Consider the following 19,193-nt stretch of genomic DNA (forward strand, 5'->3'; position numbering starts at 1 on the left):
TATGAGCCCTGTCACGTGCCAGGCGCTGTGGGTGCAGCAGAGAACAGGAATGCTGTCCAAGGAAGGAACCAGGGATCCTCCTGGAGTCCTGTGTTGCCCTCCTTCACCCTGCCTATTGTTTATGAATTCATTTCTTTTTTTTACTGGGGAAAATAGACATACCATAAAATGTACTATTTTAACCATTTTGAAGTGCACAGTTCAGTGGCATTAAGTGCATTCATGTTGTTGTGCCACCTTCACCACTATCCATCTCCAGAACTTTTTCATTTTCCCAGACTGACCCTGTGTCCTCATTAAACACCCGCTCCCCATTTCCCCTCCCCCCAGGGCCAGGCAACCACCCTTCTCGTTTCTGTCTCTACAAATTTCGCTCCTCTAGGGACCTCATGTACGTTGAATCATACGGGATTTGTCCTTTTGTGTCTGGCTTATTTCACTTCATAAGCATACTGTCCTCAAGGCTCATCCACACTATGCAAGTCACAGGCACCACGCGGGTTTCCTTAAGGTTTCACATGTCTGTCCTTCCTCTTGTCCACTCTGTCCGTGCTTGCTCAGGCCGCCCCCTCTCTCCTGGACCAGTGCAGAAGGGACAGCCTGCTCTCCCGGCCTCCAGTCCCTCCTTCTTCCAATGCATTTTCCACGCCGCTTTCAAAGTAATCTTACATTTCTCTTTTTAAGCTTCAGATGAGATTTTAAAGCTTATTAACTAAAGTGGTACATGTGCATGGTTATCAAAAATTCAAATCCAAAAGGGTAGAAAGTGAAAAGAGTCATCACTTAATACTCCATCTTTGTAGCTGCGCATCAGCGTTTTTAACCCCTGCCTGGCTTGCTTTCATTGTGCCAATGCGCCGCAGTTACTCAGCCAGCCTTGTCTGCTGAGACACTCAAGTCGCTTCTCACACGTTGGACTTCCAGAGCTGGGTGCACATCCTTGGCCACGAATCTCAGCCCACGTCCAGGTCGGTTCCAAACAAGCCAACAGACTCCTCACCAGGCTGCCTGGCTGCATGGCTATGGGCCTCCTGGATACCAGCCTCTGCTGCAGCTCCTGACTGGGCAAGGCTGGAAAGCCCAGAGCAGTGGGTCGGCTCCGACGTGGCCCAGGACCTAGGGTTCAGCGTGAGAGGCACGGGAGGTACCTGTGCGGATAGGGAGGCTGGGAGTGTTCTCGGGGCCCGTATCCATGCAGCCGTCAGCGTTCTGCACAGGATGTGCTTCTCACACAGCTGAGCAGGCCCCGGGGGTAGAGAGTGTGCTGCCCCATACCCCCCCCCACAGCCAAACAGGGCCGAGGGGCAGCGGGGTCTGTCCCGGCCAGGGCTGGCTCCCTCCGAGTCTGTGGAGGCCCCACCCCCACCAGGCTGGCCTCAGCCCCGTGGTCCACCTCGTGGCTCTGGCCCACAGCTTCTCACGAGTTCTTGGATGCCCACTGCCACTCAGGTGACACATACCTCCACCTTTGGAGCACGTACTCTGGCTCTATCTTGGCTGAGGTTGGACATGTGCCCAAAAGGAAGTTTTAGATGGTTTGTTCTTGGGAGAGAAAGCTGGAGCCCTGGGATGTGAGGACCTGGGGAGGAATGATAGCCCCGGGCTGCGCAAGGGAGCATCCATCAGCCAGGCCTCCATCCACTTCCTCGTTCTCTCATTCCTTCTCTCACTGGTTCATCCAACGGCTCCTGGCCATTTACTCTCTTGTCAGATGCTAAACTCGACAGCCCAAGCCATCTCTGGACGTCCCTTTGTGAAACAGAACCTTGCCTGGACAGGCCACTGGATGGACTCCTGCATCCCCCAAGCAGAGGTCACCTATGAGCACATGTGCTCCTGCCCTCCGTCTCCACTCTAGGGGATCCAGAGACAACTCACAGAAAGGCCCCCGAGGTCTCCCTTCCCAGGTGTCTGGCGACACGGCATGGTTGCGGCAGCCTCCCGGCCCCCTAGGGCTGCAGCTCATGAGTTAGTTCAGAATTTTCCCACGATGGGCTTCACTGCTCACATCTCTGCCCAGCAGCCTCGTCCATCTCAGCTCCTGGCCTCCCTCGGCTCAGGCAGCTGCTGCTCCTGCCCAGTGCAAAGGTTGTGAGCAGGGCCTGCCACAGCTGAGGCCCCAGTCCCCACCGTGCTCTTGGCCCCGAGCAAGCCAAGGGAGGGGAGTGGAGCTTTGATGCCTGATGCAACGTCCGGCAGGGCCCATCCCTTATCAGAGCGCCGTTCGCCGCAGACTCTGGGACCCCACCTCCCCCACGGGAGGCAGCGGCGGGCCCAGGGCCTGCCTGGGAGCCATCCAAGTAGAAAACTGTTCTCTTGTGAAGGACCCTTGCCAGGTCACGAGGGAGGCCTGAGCAGAAAGGCCTCCGAAGGGAGAGCCGGGTAGGGGAGCTGATGCCTAGAGTTTCAGGCCTCAGGTCACAGCCTGCTTTCTTTCCAGTGCTCCCTCACTGAGATTGCCTGGGATGCCTTCGTTGGTTTCTGTCCTCCCTACTGTTAGCACATGGCTGGAGAGACTTGGAACTGAAAGCCACAAGGCCTAGTTTCTTTATCCTCAAAAAGGCATTCTGGATTGATATAATTCAAGAGACTGATGTATGTGAAGCCCCAAGTGCCAGGGTTTGCCCATAGTACACACTCGTAGCACACACATGTAGTATATACGTGTAGTATCCACTCAGCCCATGCTCGTAGTACACACTCAGGGCATATAATCAGTGCACACCCGCAGCACAGGTCACAGCGCACACATATGCTTCACTCAGGGAACAATAGCTTTTTCTTCTTCCTCTTTGTATTTTCCATCAACTTAGAATGATTAAGCATCTCACAGTGGGCTAAGTGCTTTGGAAAAGGCATCCATCTATTCATTCTACAAAAATTATGAGACACCTACTATGCCTGGTGCACATGGAGCAGGGAGGGCACTGGGCATACAAAGATGAAGCAGACAGAGAGCTCTCCCCTCAGGGAGCTCACATTCCAGTGACTGACATAGGCAGCAAACAAGTACATTTCCATCCCAGAAGGAAATAAAGCAGGGTGCTGAGAGGGAACATGATAAGGAGAGGGGAGATGGTCAACATTAGGTCAGTGGTCAGGGAAGGACTCCGGAGGAGGGGACATTTGAGCTGAGTACTGAGTATAACTGGGCCCAGGATGGCTGCCCCATTCCCCACTGCATCCAGGCAGAGCTGGGCTGGCACATGCCCCTGGCCTTCTTCAGCACTGACCCTGGTGGCCTGGAAATATGACCTCCACTGGCATCCCGGCAGGGACATATCACCTTTTCCTTTGGCTATCACAATTTCCTTTTGCTGGTGTTGGGGGGAGGAAAGGTATCAAGTACTCCCCAGGGAGATGGCGTCCGCCAAGAAAAGGAAGAGATTTTTCATTCTTCCCATGAGCCAAGCAAGGGGGGCACCACGGGTTTGGGGAGGGAGGTAGCACAAAGTTTTGTCCAGTGTCACAGATATCACAGACACACTTCTTGCAAAGGGCCTCCTGCTGGCCAGGTTCTACCTGAGTGACCCCCATCCCAGCCCTGTCCTCGTCCCTCATGACCCGTGACCTCCTGGCATCTGTGACCCTCTGCTACCCCCGGGTCTAAACCTCTCTCGCCTGCCTGCCCACTTGCCTGCTGGCCTGCCAAAGCTAACCCTAGGGGTAGCCTGCCTGGGCAGGGCAAAGGAGCCAACAGTCTGCCTGCGGTTTCATTTGGAGGAAGTTTTCACCCTTGTGTCTTCCTTTTAGGGCAATGGCGTGAAGGTTCTCAGGAATCTGGTATTATTCGGGGGGTGAGGGGGCTGGGACAGCGACTCAAAAATAGAAACAGTGCCCGGAAGGGAGGGGAGGAGAAGGTTCAGGATCTTTGTCATCGAGGTAGCCAAAGTTGTAAATCTTACCAAAGATGTTAGACCCAAAAGAGAGAGGACAGTGAACGCAACTCCCCCTGGGCCACACCTGCCTTTTCTCCCTCTCCCATGTACCAGATACTGCTCCTCACAGCAACTTTATGCAGTAGGAACCACCCTTTCCATGCTACCAGTGAAGAAAGTGACGCCCAGAGAGGTTAAGTCACTTATACAATGTCACACAGCGTGGTAGACATGCAGAAAGGACGAGAGCCCAGGACTTTTGGTCCTAGCTCCTGCTTCCCTCACATCATCAGACCCAGGCAACTCTCAGCTGAAAGCCGAGAGGGAAGAAAGCCAAGATTTAACCCTTTGTGCTCTGAAGACTCAGTACTGGGGCTCACAGTCCCAGCAGGATAGGTGGCCTCGCATCCCACCACAGGCTAAACTGGGTGCCTGGGGAACATGGCCCTGCCCGGCATTCTGCAAATGAATGCTGACAGCCTTCCAGGCACCAGCTTCAACGGGTTGACTCACCATTGGTTTGCTGGGCAGCTGATATGTGGTGGGTGCCATTCTAGACGCTGGTCCTGACTCCAGAGAACTTGCAGTCTGGGAATGGGAGACAGACAGACCATCAGCTGGAAAGCCCAACCACATGTGTTATGGCAGGGGTGGTGGGGGGTGTCACTGTGGAACATCAAGAGGCTGGAATGACATAGATCTGAGAGGGGTGATCAGACTGCTGCTGGAGGAACCTTGGGCAAATTAATTATTCGCTCTCAACCTCAGTTTCCTCATCTGTAAAATGGGATGGTCGCTACATAACAGGGCTTTTGTGAAATGAGGAAATGCAAATCAAGTGCTTAGCATGACGCCAGGCATAGAGTAGTAACTTTATAACTTTCAATAAATTTCATCTACCCATATCCTTCTAGTTGACTCTTTCAACCACAGTGTAAGCCCCATGAGGGTATGGGCCGGGTCTGCTTGTTCACTGCTGTATTGCCAGTGTGCCTAGAATGGCACATAGTAGGTGCTCAGAAAACATTTGTTTAATGAGTGCATAGGAAATGGCCCAGAAGAATTAGGAAGAGGCAAAAATATTCAGTTGCCCTTGAAATGGCCTTGCAGCCCTCTTCCCTCCAGGCTCCCCTCCAACTACCCACACTCACAAAGCACCCCAGCATTCTGCCAGGGAGAGCTGCCCACTGCCCCAACAGCACTCTGCCCTGCACAGCTGAGGAACTCCACTCCAGCTGCCAGGGTACACATCTGTCTTCTCACAAGCCTCACTGCTTTCTCCAAAGGGTAGATTTTCTGGCTGTCCCTAAAGCCACTTCCATTTTGTGATGAAGGTGCAGCCCTGGGACCCTCCTTTCTGCCCTCCCACTCCCCCATGTCATCAGCTCGGAAGAAATCCATCTTTCCCAGAAAGAAGGATGGTCCTGGATATCCTGCACAAGGTCACAATAAGATTTTTCCAAACTTGGAGCAGACTGTCTCCCATGGATGAGGGTCCTCGTGGAGAAAGGGATAGACTTTTGGAGGAGGGGGTTGTGCTGGAATCTTGGGGCTTGTGGTACGGGACAGTGTGTGTGTGATGGTGAGGACGAGTGAAAGAAATGGTGATACAGGCTCCATTGGGCAATGGGTATTTTTACTCCAGCTTTAAAAAATATATACACTTTCCGTTAAGAGTCATTTATTCCTTTAACCATTCTGTCATTTAGCAGCCATGCATGAGTGTCTCCTGTGTGCCTGGCCCAGTGCTAAGGGATAATGAGGGAGCCAGACAAACTCCCCGCCCTCCACAAAGGGATGATCAGCACTGAACAAGTCATTACAAGTGGGCCTGCTTTATGACAAAGTCTCAGGTGCTAAAGGGAGTCTTTGTACTGTGGCGGGGCCGAGGGGGCCCTAACCTATCCCGGGGAAGCTGCCCCACAAAGCTGAGACCTGAAGGCCGAGGCCATGTGAAGGATTTTGTTAGAATTCACATGCTATGGTGGAAAACCTTTAGTTATTTTTTTTTTTTTTTTTTTTTTTTTGCAGTACGCGGGCCTCTCGCTGCTGTGGCCTCTCCCATTGCGGAGCACAGGCTCCGGACGCACAGGCCCAGCGGCCATGGCCCACGGGCCCAGCCACTCCGCGGCATGTGGGATCCTCCCGGACCGGGGCACGAACCCGTGTCCCCTGCATCGGCAGGCGGACTCTCAACAACTGCGCCACCAGGGAAGCCCTTTAGTTAATTTTTAAAAATTTATACATCCGGGACTTCCCTGGTAGCACAATGGTTAAGAATCTGCCTGCCAATGCAGGGGACACGGGCTCAATCCCCGGTCCGGGAAGATCCCACATGCCACAGAGCACCTAAGCCCGTGTGCCACAACTACTGAGCCTATGCTCTATAGCCCGCGAGCCACAACTACTGAAGCCCGCGCACCTAGAGCCCATGCTCCGCAACAAGAGAAGCCACCGCAATGAGAAGCCCAGGCACCGCAACGAAGAGTAGCCCCCGCTCATCGCAACTAGAGAAAGCCCACGCACAGCAACGAAGACCCAACGCAGCCAAAAAAAAAAACAAAAACAAATTATACATCTGCATGGTAAAATTTCTAATAGTGCACCATGTTACACAGCAAACATTAAGACTCACCCCACCCTTCTCTCCTGACCTACCCGTCCCTTTGTTACAGGCCTTGTGTATGCCTGTGGTCACAGTCCACTTTTCTCTCCCTTAATTTTTTTTTTTTCAAATGGGATCATACTACATCAGAGGTTCTCAACCTGGGATGATTTTGTACCTCCCCCTGCCCAGAGGACATTTGACAATGTCTGGAGATATTTTTGATTGTCACATCTGAGCAAAGGGGATTCTACTGTTTTCTAATGGGTAGAGGCCAAGGATGCTGTTAAACATCCTACAATGCACAGGACAATCCCCACAACAAAGAATTATCTGATCTAAAATGTTATTAGTGCTGACGTAAAAAAGAACGAAATAATGCCATTTGCACCAACATGGATGGACCTAGATTGTCATACTGAGTGAAGTAAGTCAGAGAAAGACAAATATCATACGATATTGATTATATGTGGAATATTAAAAAAGGGTACAAATGAACTTATTTACAAAACAGAAATAGAGTCACAGATGTAAAAAACAAACTTATGGTTACCAAGGGGGAAAGTGGGGGGATATTGGGAGATTGGGATTGACATATACACACTACTATATATAAAGTAGATAACTAATAAGGACATACTATATAGCACAGGGAACTCTGTAATGACCTATATGGAAAAAGAATCTTAAAAAGAGTGGATATATGTATACGTATAACTGATTCACTCTGCTGTACAGCAGAAACTAACACAACATTGTAAATCAACTATACTCCAATAAAAATTTTTTAAAAAGTCAATAGTGCTGAGGCTAAGAAACCCTATCCTATATAAACACACTATGTCTGCAGCTTGCTTATGTATAATATATATACATTATTTATATATAAAATTATAACATATTGGGCTGGCCAAAAAGTTCGTTTGGGTTTTTCTGTAACATGGAAAAACCTGAGCGAACTTTTTGGCCAACCGAATATATAGTAGGTTATTCACGTCAGCATTAGTAGATCCACCTCATTATTCTTTGTGGCTGCATAATAATCCATTGCTTGCTCCATCGTATTTTATTTAGATGTTTTCGCTCATTTGCTATTGCAAGCATGTTTTCTGCAAGGAGTATTCTTTTCATACACTTGCCTTTCAGTCATGTGTGAGGTCAAAGCATAAACTGATGGAAGTGACATGGACGAATCAGAAGGTTCATTGGTATTTTGAATGACCTCATTTCAAGTCTCTGGGGCATAGTCCATTGGGAGAGTGGGTCTGGGGTTCTGACAAAACAGGGCTGTGGTCCCCAAAAGTCTGGTGGAAAAGCTCCTGTTTGTTCTCATCTACAGACAAGGGTGTCCTGACGGCTCATCTCTCCACAGGACCAGGTGTCCCCCACCTGAACGACGAGCCAGGTCCTGAGTGATGTCCCCAAGCTGAGTGCCCATGGCCCTACCCTTCCCCATGGAGAAAGGACTCACTCTGCCCCAGGACTGCCGACACTTTCTGCACAGCCTGAGAATGAGGAGCAAATATGCCCTTTTCCTGGCTTTTGTGGTGGTGGTTTTTGTCTTCATTGAAAAGGAAAATAAAATCATATCAAGGTGAGGGATGCAAGCACAAGTCTTCCCTATCAAGGTGGGGTGGGTGGGGGCAGAGAGGTAGCTTATAGGGCTCTCTGTGGACCTACAAAGGCAATCCCTCAACCAGTAATCATCAGACCTCTCCTGTGCCCAGGCAGTAGGTCATGCCCATGTCCTCATGACTGCACAGCTGTGAGACTTGGGCTCCAGACTCAGGCAATCTGAGTTGGAATCCTGATTCTGGCACTTTTTTTTGTTTTGTTTTGTTTTTTGGCCACAGCGCACGTCTTTCAGGATCTTAGTCCCCCCACCAGGGATCGAACCCATGACCCCTGCAGTGGAAGTATGGAGTCCTAACTACTGGGCCGCCAGGGAATTCCCCTGATTCTGGCCCTTTTTAGCTGTGACAGCTTAGACAAATTATTTCACTTTTCTGTCGTAAGTCCCTCTTCTGTAAAATGTGACTAATGATGGGGCCTGCCTTGTTGTAAAGATTAAATAAGAAAATGTAAAAGCATTTAGCCCTGTGCCTGACACACAGTTGGTGTCCTATACTTGCTGGCCATGGTTATTATTATTAATTAACTTCCTGGCCTAGGACGATGCCTCACATTAACAGCATATCTCCTATACCAATCTGAAGTCATGGATGAGGGTGAGGCGGGGTCCTGGTTCAGATACCGTGGTGGGCAGGGCTGCCATGTTCAGCTGCCCAGGTTGTGCACTGTTCAACTGCAGGGGTGTGCACTCACAACGGCTACGCTGGGAATGCTGCCCCCTAGAGTTGGCAATGTACCACTGTGTGCAGTGGCCCTGCTAGTGGGCCTGCAAGACATAGAAAGATTTCACAGACCTCCTCTCCCAAGCACAACCCCTGCAAGAAAGCATCAACCAGGATGGGTAGGTTAGGAATAGGGCTATGTAGTAGGCACTATGTCAGTGCCCTGCCTGGGTTCCTTAGCATGGACTGCTCCAGTTTGTGCCTACTGGGTCCTATTGCAAGATCCTGCAACTCTCCACCCGAGGGCATTCTCTCCACCTGCACACTGGCAAGCCACAAGTCCTGGGGAGTAAATGCCTCTGGGAGCAGCCCTCAGTCAAGGCCAGCTGGGAGCTTCACACCCCTTGGGTAGAGAATCCTGAGGTGTGTTCTATCTACACAGTCTCCTGGGGTTCCTCCGGCAGAGCGATTTGGCCACAGAGGTAGCCTGCTCACCCTTACGGACTTCCTTTCCTCCCTGCCTCACTTCCCTACCCCTCTACCCATTCTTCCTGTGATCAAGTCCCAAATAAACTACTTACACTCAAATCCTTGCCTCAAAGTCGGCTTCTGGGTGATTATCCTGGGATGCTCCTCAGGGTGGCACAGGGGATGGAGTCCCCAGTCAGTCATTGACCCCGGTATCCCTCTGTTCTCACAGGGTCTCGGACAAACTGAAGCAGATCCCCCAATCCCTGGTAGATGCCAATAGCACCGACCCAGCCCTAGTCTTGGCCGAGAACGCATCCCTCCTGTCCCTGAGTGAGCTGGATTCGGCCTTCACGCAGCTGCAGAGCCGCCTGCGAAACCTCAGTCTGCAGCTGGGCGTGGCGCCGGCAGAGGAGGCTGAGGAGGAGACCGCAGAGTGGGAGCAGGAGTCCCGCCCACCCGCCGAGGCCCCGCCCCGGCGCCACTTGCTCCTCATGGCCACCACGCGCACGGGCTCCTCGTTTGTGGGCGAGTTCTTCAATCAGCAGGGCAACATCTTCTACCTCTTCGAGCCGCTGTGGCACATCGAGCGCACGGTGACCTTCGAGCAGGGCGGCGCCAACGCCGCGGGCTCGGCCCTGGTATACCGCGACGTGCTCAAGCAGCTCTTCCTGTGCGACCTGTACCTCCTGGAGCATTTCATCATCCCGGCACCCGAGGACCACCTGACCCAGTTCGTGTTCCGCCGGGGCTCCAGCCGCTCCCTCTGCGAGGACCCCGTCTGCACGCCCCTCGTCAAGAAGGTCTTCGAGAAGTACCCCTGCAAGAATCGCCGCTGCGGCCTCCTCAACATGACGCTGGCCGCCGAGGCCTGCCGCCGCAAGGAGCACATGGCAATCAAGGCTGTCCGCATACGGCAGCTGGAGTTCCTGCAGCCGCTGGCCGAGGACCCCCGCCTGGACCTCCGTGTCATCCAGCTGGTGCGCGACCCCCGCGCTGTGCTAGCCTCCCGCATGGTGGCCTTCGCCGACAAGTACGAGACCTGGAAGAAGTGGCTGGCCAAGGGACAGGACCAGCTGAGGGAGGAGGAGGTGCAGCGGCTGAAGGGCAACTGTGAGAGCATCCGCCTGTCCGCTGAGCTGGGCCTGAGGCAGCCGGCCTGGCTGCGGGGCCGCTACATGCTGGTGCGCTACGAGGACGTGGCCCTCAGGCCTCTGCAGAAGGCCCAGGAGATGTACCGCTTTGCAGGCATTCCCCTGACCCCGCAGGTGGAGGACTGGATCCAGAAGAACACCCAGGCGGCGCACGACGGCATCTACTCCACGCAGAAGAACTCCTCGGAGCAGTTTGAGAAGTGGCGCTTCAGCATGCCCTTCAAGCTAGCGCAGGTGGTACAGGCTGCCTGCGGCCCCGCCATGCGCCTCTTTGGCTACAAGCCTGTGCAGGACGCCGCCTCGCTCTCCAACCGCTCCGTCAGCCTGCTGGAGGAGCGCGGCACCTTCTGGGTCACGTAGGGGACCCGGGGCGTCGAGCACCCCTCCTGGTGAAAGTCCCGCCTTGCCTGCCTCACCCAGGCCAGCTGGGAGACTGCAGCGCCGCCGCAGGGGTGGGCAGGAAGACGTGCAGGGCGTAGGTGGCGCCTGCGCTGTAGAAGTAGGCCCGCAGCCCGCTCGCTTCCCCGCCCTAGCTGTGGGCCTGGAGCTTCCCGCTGAGAACAGGACAGTGGCCGGTCCTTTTGAGGGCTGTCAAACCCAAACCTAAGGGGCTGTGGTGTCCTGAGCAGGCCCAGGCAAGCCCGAGCCTATTGACAAGCCTTTCTCTCCTCTCTCTCCCTCTCTCTGTCTCTCTCTCTGTGTCTCTCTCTCTCTGTGTCTCTGTCTCTGTCTCTGTCTCTCTCTCGCTCACACACACACACACACACACACACACACACACACACACACACACAGAAATATACATGAAACACACATAGATGCCTGTAGACCCTGTGGGTCAGAGTCCACAAATATTTAACAACCAGAAGGGGTTTCAGACACTGGCTAGTCACAGTCAGACCCCCTGCTGTATTCAGTGTCAACCTTTCAGTTTCTGAATTTCTCCATAATCCAGTGTGGCATCTGGGTGGGTCCATGGGGAGAGATGAAATCAGCTCTATATAGAGCTACAAAACAAAAATACACATATAAAGACAAATACCTACACTCACACCACACGCACAGGCAGAAGAACATAAAAACACAAACACACACACAGAAAAAATCTTCCCCGTTGCTTTATGCTTTATCTGTATCACACACCTAAAGAAAAGCCTCTGGTTACCTTTTAGAGTTATTCGGGGAAGGGGGAATGATATAGTCATGGGCCATGACCCTGTTCCCCATCCAAGTTTGAGGCTGAACGGTGGATACAGAACTGCCAAGTCCATGGCCTCTGCCCACCTTAGATTCTCGTGGCTACCTCCCCTGACCCATTCATGTTCTTGCTGCCAGCAGGCAGCATGGTTTGAAATGGCATGGCTGACCCTCGTGTGATTGCAGCCCGAAGGCCCTGTCCTAGCTCAATTGGCTCCCCAAGAGCAGGTCCATATATAAAAGCGGCCTCAAGCCTGACTGGCAGGAGCATCAGTGATCCTTGGAGGCAAAAGGCAGCTCATGAGTCCTGTCATTTCCAGCCAGGCCGCTGTGGGGCAAGGCCCAGAAGGAAATACAGAGTACTCTTGAGGGAGAAGTCACATCAGGATACCCAGTCCCCTGAGAAGACAGGGGACAGAGGTCAGCCACATGGTTGGTCATCATGGTTATGTGGTTAGTGTCTGGAATTCCTCATTTAGGGCTCTGGGAAGAGTATTGCTCAATGTGGGATGGGGTGCATGTTTTATTTTTATTTTTTTTAAGTTATTTATGGTTTGGTCTCTTGTGGCTGTGTTTTCAGGTTTGTTTCTGCAGGAGTGCTGCTTGGAAGCATTGTGGGCTTGAGGGGCTGAGGGGGGCCGGGAAGACCAGTGGGGAGCACTTTGGCTCCTGCTGGAGGAAGAGGAGGAGGAGCCTTCCCCCAGAAGGACCAGAGCCAAGGTGGCCACATGGCAGCCCACAGTGCCCCACGGGCTTTTCTGTTTGATCCCATGTGGAACAAATCTCAGAAACCAGTGGCGTTCTTTGATGAGTGTCCAGAGGCAGCATAAGTTAGCAATCCTCACCCCCTCCCCAAGAGGCCAGATTTGAACATCTCTCCCAGGTCCTAACATATTTCCTGGGGCATCAGGGGCCTATGGCCAAGCAGATGTCCCCAGGGTGGAAGCGTTTCCCCATTCCCACCCCAAACTGGGGAGCAGAACTCAGTACCACCTCAGAACTTGCAGGAAGCATCAGCAGTTCACTAAGGGCTGTTTCTGATTTCCTGGACAACCTCTGCATCAGATCCGTCTCATTGTCAAGCCCAGAGGGCTGAGTCTTGTTTTGAGTATTATGGGGAGCAGGGAAATACAGGATCTGGGTCCAGCTAGTGCTGCCATAGGGAAGGGGGTGTGTGTCCTGGCAGGAAGCCAGCCTTTGGAAAGGTGAGGACAGTGGCCATCTTGTGGGATCCATTACAGTCAGTGCGTTTGAGCTGCTGGGTCTCCATCACCATCCATCACCATGGATTCAGCCAATCAAGGAAGTCTCTAGGTTTTCTGTTCCAAGAATAAATTGTGCTGGGAAATGGCTCTAATTGGGGGTCCAAAGGGACTCCAGCTCTGAAAACTTGATCCTGGGGCAGAGTGGGGCCAGGATGGTTCTGGCAGGCCCAGAAGTACTGGCCATTCTTCCCCAGCCCTTGCCCTGCTTCCTCCACTGTTCCCCACCTGGAGGTGGTGGGGGGCAGGCACCTCTATCCAAGGCCCTTTCTGGTTCCTGGGGCCCTCCTAGTGTGGACTGCAGACTTCTTCCTTCTTCCCTTCCTGTGCCTCTGGGGCCAAGGCCTCCACCCCTGAGCTCTGAGGACTATGCCGAGAATGGACCTTTGGGACTTCTCAGGACATTAACAATTTGTACACTGCAGGTTGACTTAATTTATTTATTTTGTGAAAAAGAAGAGACAGAAAATATTTTATTTTTTGCAGGGACTCAAAGCTGTACCCAAATCAAAAAAAGACAATAATAACAGAAACCATTCACTTCCTACATACAAGGACACTCCAAGACGATTCAGAATACACGAGAGGACAAAACTGAGAGCGTGGGAGTCACGATGGCCGCAGGGTATTTTTTTAGCTCGGGTTCCTCTTGTTGATTTGAAGATGTGACAGTGAGGCCCTTTCTGCTATATTGCCTTTGTCCAGGTATCTGAAATAGGACACAACTCAAGAGAGTGTTGCCTTGGGCTCAGCAATGCTCTGGGAACCCTTGGGGTTTAGGGAGGAGAGGGAGGGATGACTACTGACTCTACACTCCATGGGACCTGGTTGGAGTAAGGGAGCTGGGCTAGGGGAGGTGGTCCAGCTGGGAGCTAGTGCCTCCTCTTCCAGCAAGGCCAGCCCTGGTTTCTCTGCTCCCTCTGGCCCCCCGCGAGCCTTCACCTCCACAGCACCCACCTGCCCGGAGACAGACGGAGTGTTGAGGCCTCACCTCCGCCCGCCGCCAGCTTCCCCGGAACAAGAGGCTCATTCAGCAATGAGCGTTTATTCGTTTTTCTTCTTCTTCATGAAGACCTCTTTAGCCCAGCCTATAAAAATAGTACAGAACATTCCAGGCCTTGGTGAGACAGGGCAGTGTCCAACACCCTCAGGCTGCCGCCACTGCTGCCCAGTCCTGGCTTCTCCTCTGGGCCTTGTTTATAAACCTTGGAGTGGATGAGGACATGGGGGGAAGGGTCTTTGGGAGCAGGATTTGGGAGGGGCAGGATTCCTGAGTCCCATGAAGAGGGAAAAAGAAGAAGCAGATGTGCAGATCTCTGTAGCACGGCCCTTGCAGGTTATCACCAACTTATTACTAAGGTTGAGGGACATAAGCAAATTCTAGCCCTCTGTCGCTTTATGTGAGGCACTCCCTTGAAAATAAGTAACTAAATGAACAGGAAAAAAACAATGTTTGTCTGCCAGCACCCTCAGCCTGGGAGCTATGCCAGAGGCTGGTCTAATGGGGCAGCTGCTGACCAAACCCTTAAGAGCAGAGGACCCAACCGACCCATTACAAGAACATCTTTCCCTTCCACCTCTGCTTTCTGAACAAGCTCCAGGAGGTCCCTGTCCCAGAAGACGTGTGCTTGGCCTAGAGAGCAGACAGGAGATGTAAGCATCAGATGGTCTGGCCCTGACCCTGAAGGTCTCTTCAAGCCCTGGTTCTGTGTTAATTGACTATGAGGCCTATCCCTTCCGAGGCCCTGGATTATGAAGGACAGGGGCAGAAGACTGGATGGCCATGTCCCCAAGGCAGTCCTCTCCCACGCCCATCCCCAAAGGCTGAAAGCAAAGGTGGGTCTCAGAGGGATGGGTTCCTCAGGCAGAGAGAGTGGGGTGGTGGAACAGATGCCTGCAGAGGATGCTCCTTCTTTAAACTTGTGCAGTCTGACGAGCTCCAAGAAGTGGATCTTGTTAGTCTGCACAAATTTAAAGAAGGAGCGTCTTCTGAGTTCCAAAGTTAATGAGTTTGCCTGTGGAGATTCCTAGCACATGGTCCAGCTAGAAGGCAGGGAGGCGGCCCAGGGTTTCCTGAATGTAGCCACATGGCCTTTCAACTGCCCATGGTTTCAGAAGAGTGGAAGCTGCTCTTTACCTCAAAAGGATGAAGCAGAATTGGCAGCTCAGATGTCTTAAGAACTTCAAGATCCTAGGGTCTTGTGACCTTTGTCATTCCATACTGTGCATGGGGGACTAATTAGTTATGTGTTTCCAAGATTACGTAGTGCCATCTTCAGGGCCTAGCTCATATTGTAGACCAGGTATTTTATTTGTATTTATTTGTCAAATAAAATGACCTATGTTCCTTGCTTCTTCTAACACTGGGCTTGAACTGGTCGCCCCCTAAAGTCTCCCTTTCATCTGTACTTTCTAGGCCAAGTCTGCCTGGCTCCCCCGCTCCCTCCCGGTTCCTGCAAACTCTTTCTGCCAAGAATTTTGGCCCTCTGTCATGCTTCATGGCCGCATAGTACAGGATACCCCTTCATGGCCATACGTGGCCATGGTATGTACATATGTGTCCACACGTGTGTATGTGTAGCATGTAGCTCAGCCTGCTTGGCCATGTTGCTCCCAGCCCCCTTGCCATCAGTGTCCCAGATGTTCTTGTCATGGCTACAATCTCCTGGAAACACAGGGGCTGCCTTCAGAAAGCTGGTGGCCACCACCAGTCAGGATCTTCTCTGCAGAACAGAATGTGAACCCATCACCTGATGGCTTACTTGATTTATTTAATTAAAAATGAAAACGCGCAATGAGCAGAATCTGAAGTGTCTCTGCCCTCTTTTTTGCCTTTATTCTCAGCAGAAATTGGGTTGTAAAAATTTAACAGGAAAATTTGTACATCAATTATATTTCAATAAAGCTGGAGTGGGGAGGGGAATAGAAAAAAAAATAACAGGGAAAAAAATTAGCAGCAGTAGGAAAGGGGTAACTTCCAGCATGAAGCAGGTCAGAAAAACTGCCTACTCTTGAGGGGTGAAAGGCACAAGGGAAGCACAGATAAGTGCAGAGGGTGTGATGAATATTCTTTTACCAGAATGGCAGAGCTGGTGATAACTGGAGTTGGCTACAAGGATGAGGTCTGAGAGATAAATACCTCATCATTGTCGGGAAGGGACAAGAACATTAGCTAAAGGTCAGGGGACCTGGGGACAAGTCCCAGCCTTGCCACTGTCTGGCCCTGTGACCTTGGGCAAGTCACTTCCTTTCATCTGTACCCCAGTTTCTGTTAGAATGAAAGGTGTAATTAGTAGTTGACAACGATTGTTCCAAAAAAGTCCCTTTAGGGATGGATTGAAGTCAGTTGAAAGGGCAGGCAATGCTCTCACTCAGAGCAACTGTGTGTTGATTCACTTCACATGTTGAAAGAGTGCTTAAGATTTCATTTGGGGCTTCCCTGGTGGCGCAGTGGTTGAGAGTCGGCCTGCCAATGCAGGACACACAGGTTCGAGCCCTGGTCTGGGAAGATCCCACATGCCACGGAGCAGCTAGCCCCGTGAGCCACAATTACTGAGCCTGCGCGTCTGGAGCCTGTGCTCCGCAATAAGAGAGGCCGCGATAGTGAGAGGCCCGCGCACCGCGATGAGGAGTGGCCCCCACTTGCCACAACTAGAGAAAGCCCTCGCACAGAAACGAAGACCCAACACAGCCATAAATAAATAAATAAATAAATAAAATTTAAAAAAAAAAAAACCATTTCATTTGGCCTTCAACAAAATCTCAAAAATCACCTGAGATTGCCAAGAACCCTTTCAGCTAAGAAATTTAATGCAATTACATTGCTGTATCAGTCATATCAACTTAGTGCAAATTAAATTCCCACGCTTTTTGTTTCCTAACAGCCACCTGGAGGGAATGGGCGTTTCCTCAGGGAAAAGGGCAAGGGTTCCTTTTGGAACACAGGAAGACAAAGCTGGTGGAGCTTTGTGGGTTTGGGGACAGACGGGAAGTAGGAACAGCAGCAGCCATGAGGAGGCAGAGAAGAGCTGAGCACTGGGGACAACGGTCCCTGGAGTGAGGGCGTGAGAGAGTGAAGCATGGTATGAGGAAATGAGACCTCGTCCCCAAAACTCAAACCTGTACCTCAGGCCAGGTCTTGGAAGCTCAAACCATTTCCCTCCCAACCCTTAAAATATAGGAGTCAGCACAATGACATCCCGACCTGGGTGGACCCTCGGCCACCCCGTCCCCAACCAGGTGCCATTGCCGTGTCCAATCTGCTGGGGACTGGATATATTTAGTTTAATTTCTAGGCTGTGTTTCCTACCACAAATAGCCACCTGGAGAACCAAATTGCCCTAATCATAGAGCAGAGACTAGCGACGTTCCCACCTACCGGCCCCCTCAGCCACCAGCCTAGACTGAGCCTCTTTCCACTCCCAGACCTCTTAGGGTTCCTGAATCTTCCTGCACTACACCCCAAGTTATCCACCCTGGAAAGGAGCCAAACACCCCATGGGGTCTTGGAGGGGCAGTCAGCTGGCTCCATCCCTGCAGGCAGTTTGATCACCAGCACAAAGAGGCCTTGGACTTGTGCCACTTGCTCACGGAGCCCTGCCAGGCCCCCAATTGCCAAGTCCTAGAGTCTATAGCAGTGCCCCAAGTGTTTTTGGAGGCACTGTTGTCACCTAACCTCTCTTAAGAAGTCATAGTGCACATTAGTGCATTAAAGGCTCTTAGAAGCCCTGCTTTCCTCTGTCTGACCCAGCTTACCAGGATTCACTCATAACAAGTTTTATGGGTGGAATTCTCTTTTTTTTTTTTTTCGGTACGCGGGCCTCTCACTGTTGTGGCCTCTCGCGTTGCGGAGCACAGGCTCCGGACGCGCAGGCTCAGCGGCCATGGCTCACGGGCCCAGCCGCTCCACGGCACGTGGGATCTTCCCAGACCGGGGCACGAACCCGTGTCCCCGGTATCGGCAGGCGGACTCTCAACCACTGCACCACCAGGGAAGCCCTATGGGTGGAATTCTTTTACCATGAAAACTTTTTTTGTTTGCCGAACAAGATTTTCAAGACTTTGGCATTCTATAGAACAATGTGTACCTACCAGATACCTGCAAGTGTGAGACTAAAAGCCATGGTAAGCAGACAATAAGGTGGTAGGTGAAGTGGCTGGGGAGAAAAAGCCCAGGGTTTCAGGGCCCCATCCCACTTTCACATCCTTCTCACTGAGCTGCAAGCCAGGAGCAAGAGTCAGCCTGTGGGGGGAGTAGCAGCCTCAGGGTCACTATGGGTCAGAGTTCACAGCTCCAAGGCATCCATGCTGCTGTCATAAAACCTCCCAGTCGCTTGAAACCCTTCGTGTCCTCAAATCAACCCACACCTGCAGGGCCTCTGTGGCATTACCCAAAAGATGTGTTGACCCCCACAGAGAGTGGAGGCCCTGGAGAACCAGGCCAGGCATAAACACCACAGGACACTATTGATCTGAGAAACTAGAGCTTGGGGTCATTCTTTTTTTTTTTTTTTTTTTTTTTTTTGCGGTATGCGGGCCTCTCACTGTTGTGGCCTCTCCCATTGCGGAGCACAGGCTCCAGATGCGCAGGCTCAGCGGCCATGGCTCACGGGCCCAGCCTCTCCACGGCATGTGGGATCTTCCTGGACCGGGGCACGAACCCGTGTCCCCTGCATCGGCAGGCGGACTCTCAACCACTGTGCCACCAGGGAAGCCCTGGGGTCATTCTTAAAGGAGCCATTTCTGAAACAGCCGGACAAAGGTTACCAACAGTAAGCAGGTTCCCTGGAGATGTAATCCCCTAGTAGCTAGTAAACCCCTTGCTAAATGCTGCTGTGCAGTTTATTAGAAGAGCAAGCAAGTAGTAAAGACTCAGCAGGAGAGGCTTGCTCAAGAAAATCAGAATAAGAGAAAGAAGGAAGGAAGGGAGGGGGGAACGGAGAGTGACAGCTAGGAGGGGACATTCTCATGAGATGCAGGGGAAGAATAAAGCCAAGTTGCTGGGAAGAGCACCCATGAGAATAGCCAAAGCCAAGATGCCAAAGCATTTAAGGGATGTCAGGGTCAGGCCAGGCCCAGGTACACACATAGCCCTGCAAAGCACTGGCCATGGACCAAATCTATCCTGTGGATGTGTGGTCCGTGCATGGTCTGCTTTTCTTTTTAACAAGTGGCCACCACTTTAAAATTAAGGGATTTTATATAAAAACTAGATTTCTGCTTCCTCTTGAAAACTGGGTCACTTGGTTTGAATTACACCGCAAGCTGATGCTGAGACAAAGGTTTGAGAGCAAATGGCTTATGTGGGAGCTGCAGACAGCCTGGCAGGGGAGGAG

The 19,193-nt window shown here is 51.9% G+C and overlaps 1 protein-coding gene across 1 annotated transcript; it reads left to right on the forward strand.

The window, feature by feature from the left end:
- Positions 1-7,919: 7,919 nt before the first annotated feature.
- Positions 7,920-10,759, forward strand: CHST3 (carbohydrate sulfotransferase 3; the record flags this gene model as incomplete). Its single annotated transcript, XM_079714714.1, has 2 exons — positions 7,920-8,077; positions 9,478-10,759. The coding sequence occupies 2 exons, from the start codon at positions 7,920-7,922 to the stop codon at positions 10,757-10,759; spliced, it is 1,440 nt and encodes a 479-aa protein (XP_079570840.1).
- Between the last annotated feature and the right edge of the window lie 8,434 nt (positions 10,760-19,193).

This window comes from Hyperoodon ampullatus, assembly GCF_949752795.1.
Source record: "Hyperoodon ampullatus genome assembly, chromosome: 1".
NCBI lineage: Eukaryota > Metazoa > Chordata > Mammalia > Artiodactyla > Ziphiidae > Hyperoodon > Hyperoodon ampullatus.